Source organism: Camelus bactrianus, chromosome 29, assembly GCF_048773025.1.
Source record: "Camelus bactrianus isolate YW-2024 breed Bactrian camel chromosome 29, ASM4877302v1, whole genome shotgun sequence".
NCBI classification, from domain to species: Eukaryota; Metazoa; Chordata; class Mammalia; order Artiodactyla; family Camelidae; genus Camelus; species Camelus bactrianus.
Window position 1 is genome coordinate 10,435,647 of NC_133567.1, and position 13,955 is coordinate 10,449,601.

Consider the following 13,955-nt stretch of genomic DNA (forward strand, 5'->3'; position numbering starts at 1 on the left):
ACCCTACGGAGCAGTTTCCTTCACGGCAACTTCGAAGGTGGACGGTGAGACTTTGCACCGGGTAAGTCGTAGTTTTGACCGTAGGGAAACTGTCCGGAGCCGGGGGGCCGAAGCGGGGGCGGGTGACCCCACGGAGCCGGGGGGCGGGCACGGGCGGGGGGGCGGGGCGGGAGGCGGCGGCCGGGATTGGCCGGCGGCGGGGGCGGGGCCGCGAGGAGGACACCACGCGCAGCCATGGCCGCTGCCGCTCGCGCCCGGGTAGCGCACTTGCTGAGGCAACTGGAGCGCGCAGCGTGAGTGCGGGGTCGGCCGGGCGGGCGGGCAGGCAGGGGACCGGAGGGTGCCGCCGTGCCCACGCAGCCCGCGGGGAGCGACCCGCCCAGGCCCCGCGCATTCTTCCTCCGGTCACTTTCAAGATCTCGGGGACGGGGTGCCGCAGGGCGCGTCCGCTGCGCGCGAGCCGGGCCGGCGCTGTCCGTGTGCCAAGCAGCCAAGCGCTGCGCGGTGAGGCCGCTTTTACTCTGCATGTTCTCCGGTTGAGAAAACTAAGGCCCAGAGAGGAGGCTGCTTAGTCCCAGATCGAAGCAGGCAGTGGAGAGCCTGGCACAGTGACCAAAACAAATGCATGTATCCGATCAGCATATACCTATTGGCTGTACGTAATGTGACTAAAACTATTCTTGGTGCTGGGGATACAAAGACGAAGGACTGGAGCAGTTTACAGTCTAACGGGAATTGCATGAGGGGACAGGGCAAAATGGGCCTGTGCAGAACAGAACGGACAGAGGGTGTAGAAGAGAGATGGATGTGAGAAATCACCAAGAGCTTGACGCCCCTGGCACGTACGGGAGTCACGGTATTAAAATAAACATTATGACACGTCTGACTTCCCCTCCAAAAATGCCAGGTACGTAGTAGCTGCCTGTTAAATGCCTGTTGAATGTGCAGGTGCACAAGTCGGCCTGGGAAAACATGGGGGTGGGGGGTGGGAATGTACTACAAGGTGGAGCTAAAGAGGGAGAAAGGAGGGAGACTAGAGAGGAATTTTAGGCAAAAAGGAAAAGCAGCACCAGAGGCAAAAGTCGCAGTTCCAGGATCTAAAAGTAGTTAAAGTCTGGACTTACCTTCACATGAGAAGGTGAAGATAGAAGACAGATGGTGAAAGGCCATGAATTAGATAACAGCTAACATTTACCATGCACTTACCATGTGCCAGGCACTGTCCTACACACTTTACATGTTCTAATCCTTACAACAACCCTATGCAATACTGTATTATCATCATATTACAGGTAAAGAAATAAAGTCATGGAGAAAAATAATTTGCCCAGTGTCATACACTAAGCAAATGGCACATCCATCATTTGAACTCAGATACTCCGGCTTCATAGTCCTTGTTATACTAAGGAATTTTAATTGTGTCCTATAGATATTCGAAAGCTATTGAAGCAGTAGTCCTCACTGTGAAACACATACTTTAAGATGCCTCGTGGGAAAAAGAATGCCTTGGCCAATTAAGGAGGGAGAGAGGTCAGAGATGGGATAGGGAAGAAGCTTGAGAGAAGGCAGTTGATTCTGCAGTTCAGCAGAGAGGTCTAAACAGGAAGATTAAAGTAGAAGTCATCAGCATAGAGGGTCTTCAGGGCCATGGGACCAGGTGAGATCACTAAGGGAGTGAGCGCGGAGGGAAGAGACGCATCCACAGGCTGAACACTGGGACCCGCCAGCATTTAGAGTCAAGAGCATGAAAAGAAAGCCAGTGCAGTAAGAAGAAAACCAGAGAGTTGTCTCCTGAAAACCAAGGGAAGAAAGTATTTCCAGGGAGGAGGGAGTGAAAGGGAGGATGCCACTGACAGGTCTGAACTGAGACCTGAGTGGTATATTAGTACTGGGTGGAGGTTATGAGTGACTGTGTAAGTTTCTCAGTGGAGTCACAGGACAAAGCTCATTGGAAAAGGTTCTGGAGAGGATGAGAGAAGAGAAATTAGAGAGAGCAGGTGTAGTCAGCTGGAGGGAAGGAGAGGCGTGGGGGCGGCAGTGGGAGAGGGAAGAGGGACAAGAGAAAGTTGTTGCTGGATTGTTTGTTGATATAACCTGGGGGAAATAACATTTTCATGCTGATGAAGATCTTTGGGGAGGGAATTTTGAAGAGGCACGAGAGAAAAGGAAGAAGTGTTGTTAGTGATGTTTGGAGGAGCTGAGCAAGGCTGAGGTTTAGTGCACAAGGGAGAGGTTTGGCCTTTGCCAAGAGCATGGCCAGGTTATCAGTGACACTAGGAGGGAAGCCAGAATAAACGAGCCAGAGCCAGAGCCAGAAGTGGGTAGATGAGAGGCTTGCACTAACCATGGTTTGCTCTGCTTCTTGGGGGGAGCACAAGAAGCCTGTCAGTGGTTTCCGACCATCCTAAGAAGGTGGGGGAGCCCACAGCACATTCTCCCGGCCCCAGGTCAGGCTCTGAGTCTTGGCACACCAGAAAAAGAGGGAAGGTCAAGGGATTTTAAATGTCTACATTTGTTCATTTACTCATTCATTCATTTAGTATTAAAGATTTATTTTGTGCCTGCCTGGCACTATGCCAGCCACTGCCAATAAAGTTGGGAAAAAGGACAGATCTTGCTTTGTCGTCACAAAATTTATAATCCAGAGGCGGATAGAAACAGAGCACCAGCAATACAGTGTGATCACAGTTTTAATGTGGAGGGAGACTTGGGTACAATGGACTACAGAGAAAGGGTGTCCCCCAGGGCCTCAGGCCTTGGGGAGGACTGCCCAGAGGAAATGACATCTGACTGACATGAGAAAGAACACTAGTTCCCTGGGAGAAGAGAGGGGAAAGTATGTTCCAAGCAGAGGAAATAACAAGGACAAAGTTCTGGAGGCAAGAGAGAGAGTTTGTGGCCCATGCAATGAAAAGAACAAAGTTGATTTTCTAGGAGCTCAACATCAGAGATGGAGCAAGAAGAGGGCCAAGCTGGAGAAGTGAGCAGGGCCAGGGAAACAGGGCCAAGTCTGAATTTTTATGGGGAGCCATCGAAGTACTTCCAAACTAGCAAGTGACATCACTGGAAATATGCCCCTGACCACAGTGTGGGGGAAAGAGGTGGCAAAGGTGGAGCCGAGAGAAGTCAATTAAGAACTCCATAGTAATCCACAGAACCAGATTGGGGCATTGATGCATCGTCGACTATGAAGGGTGATGGAGGGTCAGAATGACTGACAGCAGCCCAGGACAGAACCCAACATTTAAGGAATGGGCAGAGTGGAAAAGGAGCTGGAGAAAGAACAATCAGAGGACACCCAGGTGAGTAGGGAGTCTTGGGAGCCAGAAGAGTGTTTCACCTACCCAAGGAGAGGGTGCCCAGTTCAGTGCTGTGAGAGCAAGGCGCTGGAGGTCTGGGAAGAGAGGGGACAGCTGGAGAGCAGGGACTTGTAGAGACAGGTGCCAGATTTCAGGGGGTAAAAGAATGTGTGGGAGGCAAGGAAATGGAGTCAGCAGATGGAGGCCAGGAGGAGAAAACTAAAAGGTGGGCAAATGGGAGGGGACAGGAGGTTGTGAGTTTTAAGCATGAAAGTCTTGTTTAAATATGATGACAAGGATCAAGTAGGGGGAGGCTAGGACAGATGGAGGTCCCAGGAAGGCAAGAGTGGGTGGGATTCAAACCACAAATAAGTATAAATGATGGACTAAGGTAGCAAGAGCTTGAAAAATATAAGAAGAGAAGGGGTGATGAGTGGAAGGAAGTGTGTGCTCCCATGGCCCTTCATTGGAAAGCTTCGAGTTTGGATTTATCCCTCCTTTGGGTCTCTTTTCTTGTCCTTGGAGGGCTGGGAAAGACCTCGAAAGTAATGCCTTGTTAAGAACGGCGCCGGGGCCTCGCCTACTTTTTCCCTGCGGAAGCTACGGGTGCTCAGGCCCTCCGGGATGCTCCCGGGAACTCTTCCACGCGGCGTTTCCAGCCGTGCCCACGAGATGGCAGCCTCGACTCACGGTGGCGCTCACACCGGCCCGCGCCGGTTTTGACTTAATTCACCATTTTTGAGATCTTGACCATCATTGAGTTAACGCCCTTCCTTCCTTCCTTCCTTCTCCCTTTTCCCTCTCAGATGTTTTCATTCCAGATTTGAAGGCAGGGCTGGGGAGGGAGGGGGTGGTGTGCACGCACGTACCTACTGGACCCCACTACGACAGGGTCCCCAGAGCAATAGAGAGAAACGTAAACCTATTGCGAGGCTCCAAGGGACAGCGAGCCGCAGAAAGAGAAGCCGGAGAAGGGACTGTTTAATAAATAGGAGGACGCCAGGACAGGGAAGGGATGCAGAAGCCAAGGGAGGGACCGTCTAGAAACAGGAGGACGTGGAAAATCTGAAGATATGGATGTGATGGCAATTCAGGCGGCTGGTGAGGGCGGACACCGAGGGTGGGGCTGCGGAGGGGACACGGCGGAGCCGAGGAAGGACGGGGGCGCGAGGCAGTGACCTGGCAAGCCCGCTGAGGGCTTCCGGAGCACCCGGCCCAGAGCCATTTTGAAGAAAAGCCAAACACCCTGAAGACAATCGGAAACTACAAGGAAAGTTCCAGGAGAAAGGGGTGAGGGGGATGAGATGCGAGTAGTTAACATTGGGTCAAAGCCCCAAGCCTAGTAAGAGCTGAGTCCCCATCAAACTTACTTGCAGCCCCAGAGTGCTTATCTCAGCTCCCCGCAGGCATCGACTATTGATTGCTTAAGTGTAAAAGAATGAGCCTACAACGCTGGAGAGCCTCTGAGTCAACTTAGTGTCCATGGTGATTTCTGGCTTTTTCTATGGTGCAGTGTTTACCAGTAGCTACTACTTTGGTAGCATCTTAAGACTAGGATGCAATGTGAGTTCCTTTAAGGTTTCTTATCGTTTGGTGTTCTGGTTTCACAATACATTTTTTTCTTTCTTTCTTTCTTATTTTTTTTTCCCCTCTTTGTTTTCCCTAGATGCCAATGCCCAGGTCATTCTCATACTTACTCCCAAGGTAATAATACATTTTGTGTTTAGCCACAATTTCATTTCCCACTGTTGCCAGTAAATTTGGGCAAAGTGTAAAGCAAGAAAATCAAGGCATGTGAGAGGAAGATGGATGAAAATAGTTGCCTTTTTACTTGAAATTGGTAATATGTAGTTCTAATTATATTATGTATAATTATATGTATTATACCATATTTATATTATGTATAATTATGAATCTGTTACTGATTATGTGTTTGGCTCAAATGTATATTTAATGCTATTTATAATGCCTTTCTATTTTAAATAGAATTACTTACCAAAGCTAAAAATGGTGATACGAATAGGATTTTAGGATTGTCTGAATTCAAACAGAATTAATCAAGATGAGATCTCTGGAAAGTCCTAGTACATCTCAGAAAAGAAGCTAAAGAACAATGTGGTTCCCAGAAGGAAAAAATTTGCTTGTATCAATTTTTAAAACAACATTCTATTTCTTAATAATTATAAATAAGGGGGTGTGTATAGCTCAGTGGTAGAGCACAGGCTTAACATGCATGAGGTCCTGGGTTCAATCCCCAGTACCTCCATGAATAAAATATGTATTTTTAAATGACAAAGTTTTCAGTTCCTACAAATGTCTTAATCCTTACCAACTCTATTGTCCACAGAGCAGCAGGAAGCTCACTGTAGCTTCAGCATGTCCTCAGAATGTCACATGAATTATACTGACACAAAAACTGATTTCACCTCTTAGGAGAAAAGGTCAAATCTAAACAGAGCAGTAAGGGATGGAAAGGAGGGACCTGCACAGACAGGATCCTAAGCAGAAACCCATAAAGAAGCCTGCTGGGGAGCAGAACAGATAGAATAACTAACTGAGGACTTTTTCCTGCCCAGAGAGTGACTCATCCATCAGGACCAGCCAGGGGACTTCCTGGTCCTTGACAGCCATCACTAAGCAGAAGCTTGCCCTGCCTCTTAGGCCCTCAGGGACACGTGCAGAATTTTGTCTTCAGCGGATTTTCTGCAATTCTTAATTGGTTTCAACAAAGATACATAATTTTCCTATTTGGGGCAATAAAATTCATCATTTAGAGACATAATCTCAGTGTTTTCCAGTATCCAATTTATGTCTTTTCCTAAACTTTAGTAACAGGAGTAATAGATTATTTCTTTAAAGCCTATAGATATCAAAGAAATTCAAATTATGATTAAGGATACTTCTACTGAAGGTAGATTTTTGTCTGATAGTTGTGATCTCTTCTTCTTTAAAAAAAAAAAAAAAAAGGTCGTGAAAATTGTTCTGTAGACTTTTTTCAATCTTATGACTGACCAAGACTGATAAAAATAAGTGGATGAAAACAAAGATAAAATCCATTAAGTACAGCCTTCTTGTGTTGTCCCAATATGACAAATCATTTCTGCCATAACTAAACCTGATACTTTGCAAAGAAATGTCAGTTTATAAAAATTTGTATTAAATTACCCAAAGAAAACTAATTAGTTGATATGTAAGCTTGAGAAATATAAATATCTTACTGTGATAATTAACCTCCATGGAAAAAAATCTTAATTTAAACAAATTATCACAGTTGCTATAAGAAGTGTAAGCAGGACTGTAATTTATGAGTTTACTAATAGCTCTTCTCTAACAATAACTGAACTCAAGTCTAGATTTTTTTCTAGTGGATTTTTACACATCATGTTTTCAAAAGTATAGTTTAATTTCAACGGCGAAAAGGTTTTAAGTAACTATTTTCACACAATCTGCATCAAGTTAGCATTACATTCTCTTAAAATGCAGGTTTTAATTTTAATCTGGTAGGCAACAAGGAAACCTGAAAAATGTATTTCAGGTAAGGCTTCAAGGGAAATATTTATGTTCACTGCTGAAATACCAGTTTACTCTCAAATAACAATATTTTTGCTTTGTTTTTGAGGTCTACTCTGATGCTTATTTTTACATTTCCAGCTCCTGGACTTTCACCTTCTGGGAAAACAACAGATTATGCCTTTGAGGTAGGTTGACTCAATTCATTCTTTGTTTTACGAATGACTTGAAAAAGTACAACCAGAGTATTTTGCTAATGCATTATTATCTCATTTGAAATCTGCTACTAATTGATGTTCCCTAGTCTCAGTATTTGATCAGCACCTGTTAAACAAAGTACCTTGTTAGGATTTAATAGGTTGTTAAGATAATAGTACCTAATAGAATAATGGAATGTAAATTTTCTGGTATGTTATCAGTAATGAGAAATGTCTAGAATCCTGTCCTCTATTAAAATAAAGCCAATAAGCCATTAAAATTGGGCAAATTCCCAGTTCTACAAACTCTACAATTTATAAGTTGTGTGATATATCTTCTTTAGTTTTATAATTATAACAATCCCCAAAGGCGTCCAAGAAATCTGTTGAAGCCAGTATAAGGGAACAATTAATTCTGATGAATTTTTATCATAGTGTAATTACATAACCATTTGCTTAAATCCCCGTCTCCTTCTAGTTCAAGAGTCATAAATTAAAATGTGACCAGAAGCCTGAGTTAATCATTCTAGGAGCAGTCCAAGTGAGGGCAGTGCTGAGTTCACTGCGAGCACAGGCCTATGTGAAGGGTGCAGCCTGTACCCAGCCCCACGTGGCTGCTGCCACTTCAGAACACAGGCTCTGTGCTGCCCAATTATGCAAGAGAGAGAAATCCAGATGGTCACGCTGGCTTTTTTTTTTATTTGGATAATAAGAGTTATTATCCAAACCAAAGAAAAAAAAAGGAAGAAAAGAAACTTAAACATAACATGGACCAAGCAAAACTTGTCTTCAGGCCAAAAGCAACCCAACATCCATCAGTGTAAAAGCTCTCTCTCAGCTGTAAACTTTATGAGGCCATGTTTCTCTTGTTGATAGTTGTATTACCAGAGCTTTGCACAGTGCCTGGTACATAGCAGACACTCAGTAGTGTAGGTTGGACAGGAGGATGGATGGATGGTTGAATGGATGGATGCATACCTACATGCAAGGGTGGCTGGATAGATGAACATTTGGATGAGTGAATGAAGGGGGAAAAAATAAAAATAAAGAATAAATTCCAACAACAATTAAATTGGAAAATAAGAAGATATTTGAAAGTTAATTTGGATGTGGAGGCAAGAAGAGACAGGCATTTCAAGCCGAGAGAACAATTGAGAGATTATGATGTATTGGGGAAAATTCCAGTGTGACTGGAACCAGCATTTGCTTAAAGAAGTATGATGAGTGTGAGGCCAGATGGTGGTGACGTGAAGGCCATGCTGGGGAATATGCACTTCGTTTTCTAGACAATGGGAACTATTTTGAGGGTTTTAGAAATGAAATGACCAACTCTAAACACCCCTCACCTAAATCTTTTTTTGTTTTCAGATGGCTGTTTCAAATATTAGATACGGAGCGGGAGTTACAAAGGAAGTGGGCATGGCAAGTGTTTAAGATTTCTACAGGCTTCTACTATAAATGTTACATATATTTAAAAACAAGCACAAATGGACAACAGTTGAGTCCTTTGTTTTGGACTCAATGTTAAGTTTGCCAGAAGTGTCTATGACATTTTTAGCGCAATCAAACCCAACTTATAAACTCTTTTTGTTATTGTAGGACCTACAGAACATGGGTGCTAAAAACGTTTGTCTGATGACAGACAAGAACCTCTCCCAGCTCCCTCCTGTGAAGACAGTTATGGATTCCCTCGTGAAGAATGGCATCAACTTTAAGCTGTATGATAGTGTGAGGGTGGAACCAACCGACAGAAGGTATTCTTTTATTGCTGTTCTTTACTTCAAGTGGAAACCAAAACATTTCAGGGTTGCTTAAAACTTGCCCCAGGCCTTATTGAATGGCGTGGCAATTTAATCCTGAAAAACCTGACATTAACGGCTTTTCTTTTCCCTTTTCCAAGCTTCATGGAAGCTGTTGAATTTGCCAAAAAGGGAGCTTTTGATGCCTACGTTGCTGTGGGTGGTGGCTCCACCATGGACACCTGTAAAGCCGCTAACCTGTATGCATCCAGCCCGCACTCCGATTTCCTAGATTATGTCAACGCCCCCATTGGGAAGGGAAAGCCTGTGACTGTGCCTCTTAGGCCTCTGATTGCAGGTAAAGACTTTTGGATCTCTCTGTTTCATTTTGCAGTGGGCAAAGGCCTTAGGAAAATGCATGCCAGTTATTTTAGGGTGTACGTTTGCAAAGCTTTCTGAGTTCTTCATTTCAGTATAATGCCTTATTTAGAGATCAGAAGAGATAGCAGATCACTCATGTTTAAAATCCTGATCTTCATTATTGCACAGACAGAGACACTTTGGGTCACTGGTAGGAAAGTTTGCAGAGGTTACCGTTTACATTTATTAGGTCCCTCTGTCAGCAGGTTTGTCTTCTGAGCCCCTCTCTGTTTTGTCCCATTTTGCCAGAAGTTTAAGAGGAACATTCGCTATGATTTTTCTGGTGCCGACTCAACCCTTTCTTCCTCATAATGGCTCTTCAGCTGACCTGGGGCTTTGTCTCTGCCCAGGGACGTGTGGCTAGCATGGCCTCCTCACTCTGGGTGACATCTGCTCTGTGGCCGCCCAGGGCACAGACACGCAAATCCAAGCCAGGGCAGCTCGTCTCTTCCGCACTGACCCTGGGATCTTTCGGTCTTTTCTTCCCTCCCATTTCATGGCTGTCAGCATATTACTGTTTAAAGCCTTATAGCTAAAATGCACTAACTGAAAAATATCAGTTTAAAGTCTTGTCCTCTCTTTCCTTCCCGCTCCTGCCCCCACTGTGAATGGGCCTTGTGCTGGGACAGGAGTAAGTGGATGGGAGATGAACTGCTTTGACATGAATGAGTAATCAGCAGGGAGCAGCATAATTGATGTCTGGCAAATGGGACCCTCTGGTGAAACCGTGTCAGCATCACACAGAGGGGTGATTAGTAAAGTTTAGAAACTTGACAGAACCACAAAACCGCAGAGCCCAGCAAAGGCAAGGCGTTACTGTGATTGCTGCCAAGAGGGAATAAAGATGTCTTTTAGAGACGGCGAATGTGAGTTTTCTTACCAGAGATGCCGAGAGGACTGCGTTTGAATACCCAGCTGCAGCTGCTTAAGTTCTGGCGCTGGAGGAACCCAAGGCTCCCAGAGCTCCTCCTGTTAATACAGAAGTAGACATCACACATGCATGTTAAACACATATGTGTAATACAGATAACGGGTGTCATACATACATGTTAAGTATCCATGCATGTTAGTGCTGCTACGGACTTTACATACATGGTAACACAGATACAGACCTCCATACACATCAAGCACACATACATGTTAGGTATATATGCATGTTAATGTAGCTAGGGACATCATACATGCTAAACATGCATGTGTATTAATGCAGCCACTACCATCACGCACACACATTAGACATGGATGCCAGCACATTAAATGCAGACACAGGCATCAGGCCTGGTACACACATGTTAATGCAGACACAGCCATACACGTTAAGCATACATGCATGTTAATACAAACACAGACATCAGGTGAGCAAATGGGGCAGCAAAGCTTTCTGCTCTAACTCTGCTCCTTATTTCCTGAGGCTGATTAAGAATCTCCACTGACCTTTATTTAGATGCTTTGCTAAAATTAATATTTTTTTGTTCAAGTCCCAACTACCTCAGGAACGGGGAGTGAAACTACCGGAGTTGCCATTTTTGACTACGAACACTTGAAAGTAAAAACTGGTAAGAACTCTGTCCATAATTTTTTTTTTTAATTCTCTCTCTTACCATTCAACTCCACCCTCTTTTCTTTAATCCTAATGTTTAAAATTCAATGAGTTACAGAGTTAAGGAAAGGGTAGACACACTTTCTTTTCCCAAATACATACAAAAATATAAAGCAGTCCAATATACTTCTTTTCAAGAATTACCTACAAAAGCAAACTGAAATGCCATGAATCTTGATTGGCCATTTTTCTGCCTGGGTCAGTGACTGTATATCAATGATGAACGGTTAGTCCCTTTCTCAGACATCTTGTTAACATTTTAACTCAATTTTATTGAAATGAGTTTTTATACAATAAAGTGCATACACATTGAGAGTCTGGTTTGATGAGTTTTGACAGATACACACACCCATGTACCCACCACCCCAATCAAGATACAGAACATTCCCACAGCTCCAGAACGTTCCCTCATGGCCCTTCCCAGTCAACCCCTCCAGCCCCATTCGCAAGGAAGCACTATTTGCTTTCTCCCTTCTTTGTCATCTTTACTCCATCTTCTTGTGTGACTCTCAGCTATGGTGAGAAACGTCCCTCCTCTTGAGTCTCCTTCTTCCAGGCCTTTGTAGCACAATAAATTGACACCAAACTGCACATTCATAGTAACTTCTCTTTTTAAATTAAATTACTTGACCCTTTGACATTGTTAAAGATGATAAAAATAGTAACCAACACTTAAATTCTCCCTTACATTTTTTTAGAGACTTTCCCATCATGTTATCCATTATGATCCTTACAACAGCTCTGGTAGGGATGGAGGCCCTGTGTTCTAGTCTAATCTTAGAACCCAGAAAGGCTCAGAGACATGCAGTAAGTCACAGAGCAAGGACCCAGACCAGTGGTGTGCTAGTAAACCAGATCTCTGGACTTTAGTGAGTAAATAAGCCCTGATTTGTAGCATTTGTGTAGGGTAAATACTCCACCATAGTCAGTGACATCACTCCACCTGGAACTGGGAAGAGACAGGCTCCTGTAAACTGCAAGAACCCAGGTTCTTGAAAAACCCAGGTCTCTGACTCCAGATCTCTTTCCACTGCTCCTTGCTGCCTGCCTACATGAGAATGAATCTTATCTCATATTTTTACTTTTTTAGGATAATTTGTTACCCTAAAGTTATTTAATTTTTGACAAAACTGTACCCATACCTCTAGCCTCTGTTGAAAATCCCTGTCTTAGGTATTGCCTCGCGAGCCATCAAACCCACACTGGGCCTGATTGATCCTCTGCACACCCTGCACATGCCCGAGCGGGTGGTCGCCAACAGCGGCTTCGATGTGCTTTGGTAGGTACCACTGCCATCTGGAGGGCTTTTTCAGCACCCAGGCCGATGGACAGTATCTTACTGCTGAATGCACTTGCTAGTCAGTCATGATTAGCACAGCACAGCAACCCCAGCTTTGGTTGTCATTATCCCCGTTGCTGGATGAAAATGCTGAAGCTGTCGAGGTGAGGTGAGGTCCTGGGTGAGCCACAGACCTGCTGTTCAGGATGGACCGGCCCAGCCACAGCTGCGCCCACAGAGATGTCGTGAGGAGCAGTGGAAGCTGGCATGCAGCGTCTCAGACCCACACCCCTGCCTCTACTGCCCTCACCAGGGAACGCTCAGGGCTGCAGCCACACGAAGAGGGCAGGGGAGGGAGCCAGCCCTTCCTGAGCTGGATAGGCTCACTGCATAATAAATATATAATAGACCAAAGCAAAGTGAATGACTCACAGACCCAAAGACTTTGCTGTCAGTGACGGAGGAGTGGGCTCAGAAGAAAGGAGAGTGATAGCAGTGGCCCCGCCAAGGACTGACCACGGGAGAGAACACCTTGCCTGAGGAGCCTGGCCTGAGGCCCAGTGGTCTGCTCTGAAGATGGACACACCCACATATTAAACCTTAGAAGCAGTTCCCCTTGTTAGGGCTCTGGGGTCCTTCTGATCGTAAATTGGCATCCAGTGGACTTGCCAATGGGGAGAAGAGATGCAGTCTAGAAGACTCAGGTGTCTGTCCCCCTCAGCGGTTTTATTTCTGGTTGTTAATCAATATCATCAGATTTCCAGGTTTTACACAGATTCTTTGTGTTCAGCTCGGTGACTCTGCCCCTGAAAGACAAATCTGCTCTTGGGCCCAGAATCAAGATGCACAGCAGGACAGAGCTTCAACTCTGCACCTTGGAGAACTCATCACCACCCCGTACGCCCCACGTGGACACCTCCTTCTTGCCTTGCCCAGGTTTCCTGTTTAGAACACAAACCCATAGCTTTCGTCCACCAACTAATTCTTGAAGTTGTAATGCTTTGTTCAAAAGGTGTTATCTGCTTCTTATATGTAAAAGAGAGTAAATTCTCCTTTCTAAGACTGATAACTGTATCTCATCCACAAAATAGTTCATGTTATATTGTGTTCCCAGTGAATCGTTCATCTAGATGGTTGTGTTTATCCTCACTTCCTGCAGTTGAATAGCTAGAATTCATGGCAGGCCAGCAGGTGGAGGAAAGTCTGAAGCTTCTTGAAATAGCCCACCTTGAAATTAGGGCATGTAAGAAAAAATAATTAAATTTTTTTTCAGACTAAGAATTAATAATAATGGTGAATAGTAAGTCTTACAAAATGCTGGTACCACGCTAAGTACGTTACATATGTCAACTTCATTTTCACAGCAGCACCATGAAGATGACTATTAGTTACCCGCATCTTAGAATCACAGGGAGGATGGTGGCTCCCCCCTAGACCCGCAGTGAGAAGGTCTGGTGCCAGAATTTACAGCTGGGGGGCGAACCCCTGCACTGTCCTCTTATAGGAGGTTAGTGTAACTGTGACCCTTCTTGGATGGGTAATACAGTGTTTGATCAATGCAAGGTATAAAATGGTAAATATGCTTTACAAGGAAGTCATTGTTTAGATTCAGTGCTTTTCTTCATGACTTTAATGTTTAAAAACTCAATATCATAAAGATGCATTGGCACTACAAAGGGACCGTATGTAACTTCATGCATAATGGTCAAAAATGCTGTAGTGCTGTTAACACCAACTTCACTGTGTTAATTTCTGTAATAAGCGATAATTGTCATGGACAAGAGGTGGATTCCTGGAACGTATTGTGATTATCAGTGCTACACAGCATATCCACAGTGGAGTGAGTCCAAGTTTTCTGAGACAGTTTGTGATCTGAATGGAGGGAAGGAGGAATAGAATGCTTTCAACTTG

General features: G+C 44.6%; 1 protein-coding gene and 1 non-coding gene across 9 annotated transcripts in view; both read left to right on the forward strand.

Annotated features, from left to right (window-relative positions):
* The first annotated feature begins 200 nt into the window (after window positions 1-200).
* ADHFE1 (alcohol dehydrogenase iron containing 1) overlaps window positions 201-13,955 on the forward strand; it is a 30,444-nt gene continuing 16,689 nt past the window's right edge. For 2 of the 8 annotated variants that reach the window (XM_045507119.2, XM_074354854.1), the window contains exons 1-8: window positions 1,033-3,302; window positions 4,966-5,003; window positions 6,951-6,997; window positions 8,375-8,428; window positions 8,606-8,760; window positions 8,907-9,103; window positions 10,644-10,721; window positions 11,939-12,044. In XM_045507119.2, coding sequence (XP_045363075.1) covers window positions 3,211-3,302; window positions 4,966-5,003; window positions 6,951-6,997; window positions 8,375-8,428; window positions 8,606-8,760; window positions 8,907-9,103; window positions 10,644-10,721; window positions 11,939-12,044 — 767 coding nt within the window. In that variant the 5' untranslated portion in view covers window positions 1,033-3,210. Of the gene's footprint in view, window positions 294-316; window positions 908-1,029; window positions 3,303-3,332; window positions 4,863-4,965; window positions 5,004-6,950; window positions 6,998-8,374; window positions 8,504-8,605; window positions 8,761-8,906; window positions 9,104-10,643; window positions 10,722-11,938; window positions 12,045-13,955 lie in introns of those variants that run through there. The other 6 variants (XM_074354853.1, XM_010970645.3, XR_006720355.2 and 3 more) reach the window with 6 other exon arrangements.
* Window positions 5,491-5,565, forward strand: TRNAV-AAC (transfer RNA valine (anticodon AAC)). Its single transcript has one exon. It is a non-coding gene; the product is annotated as a tRNA-Val (tRNA).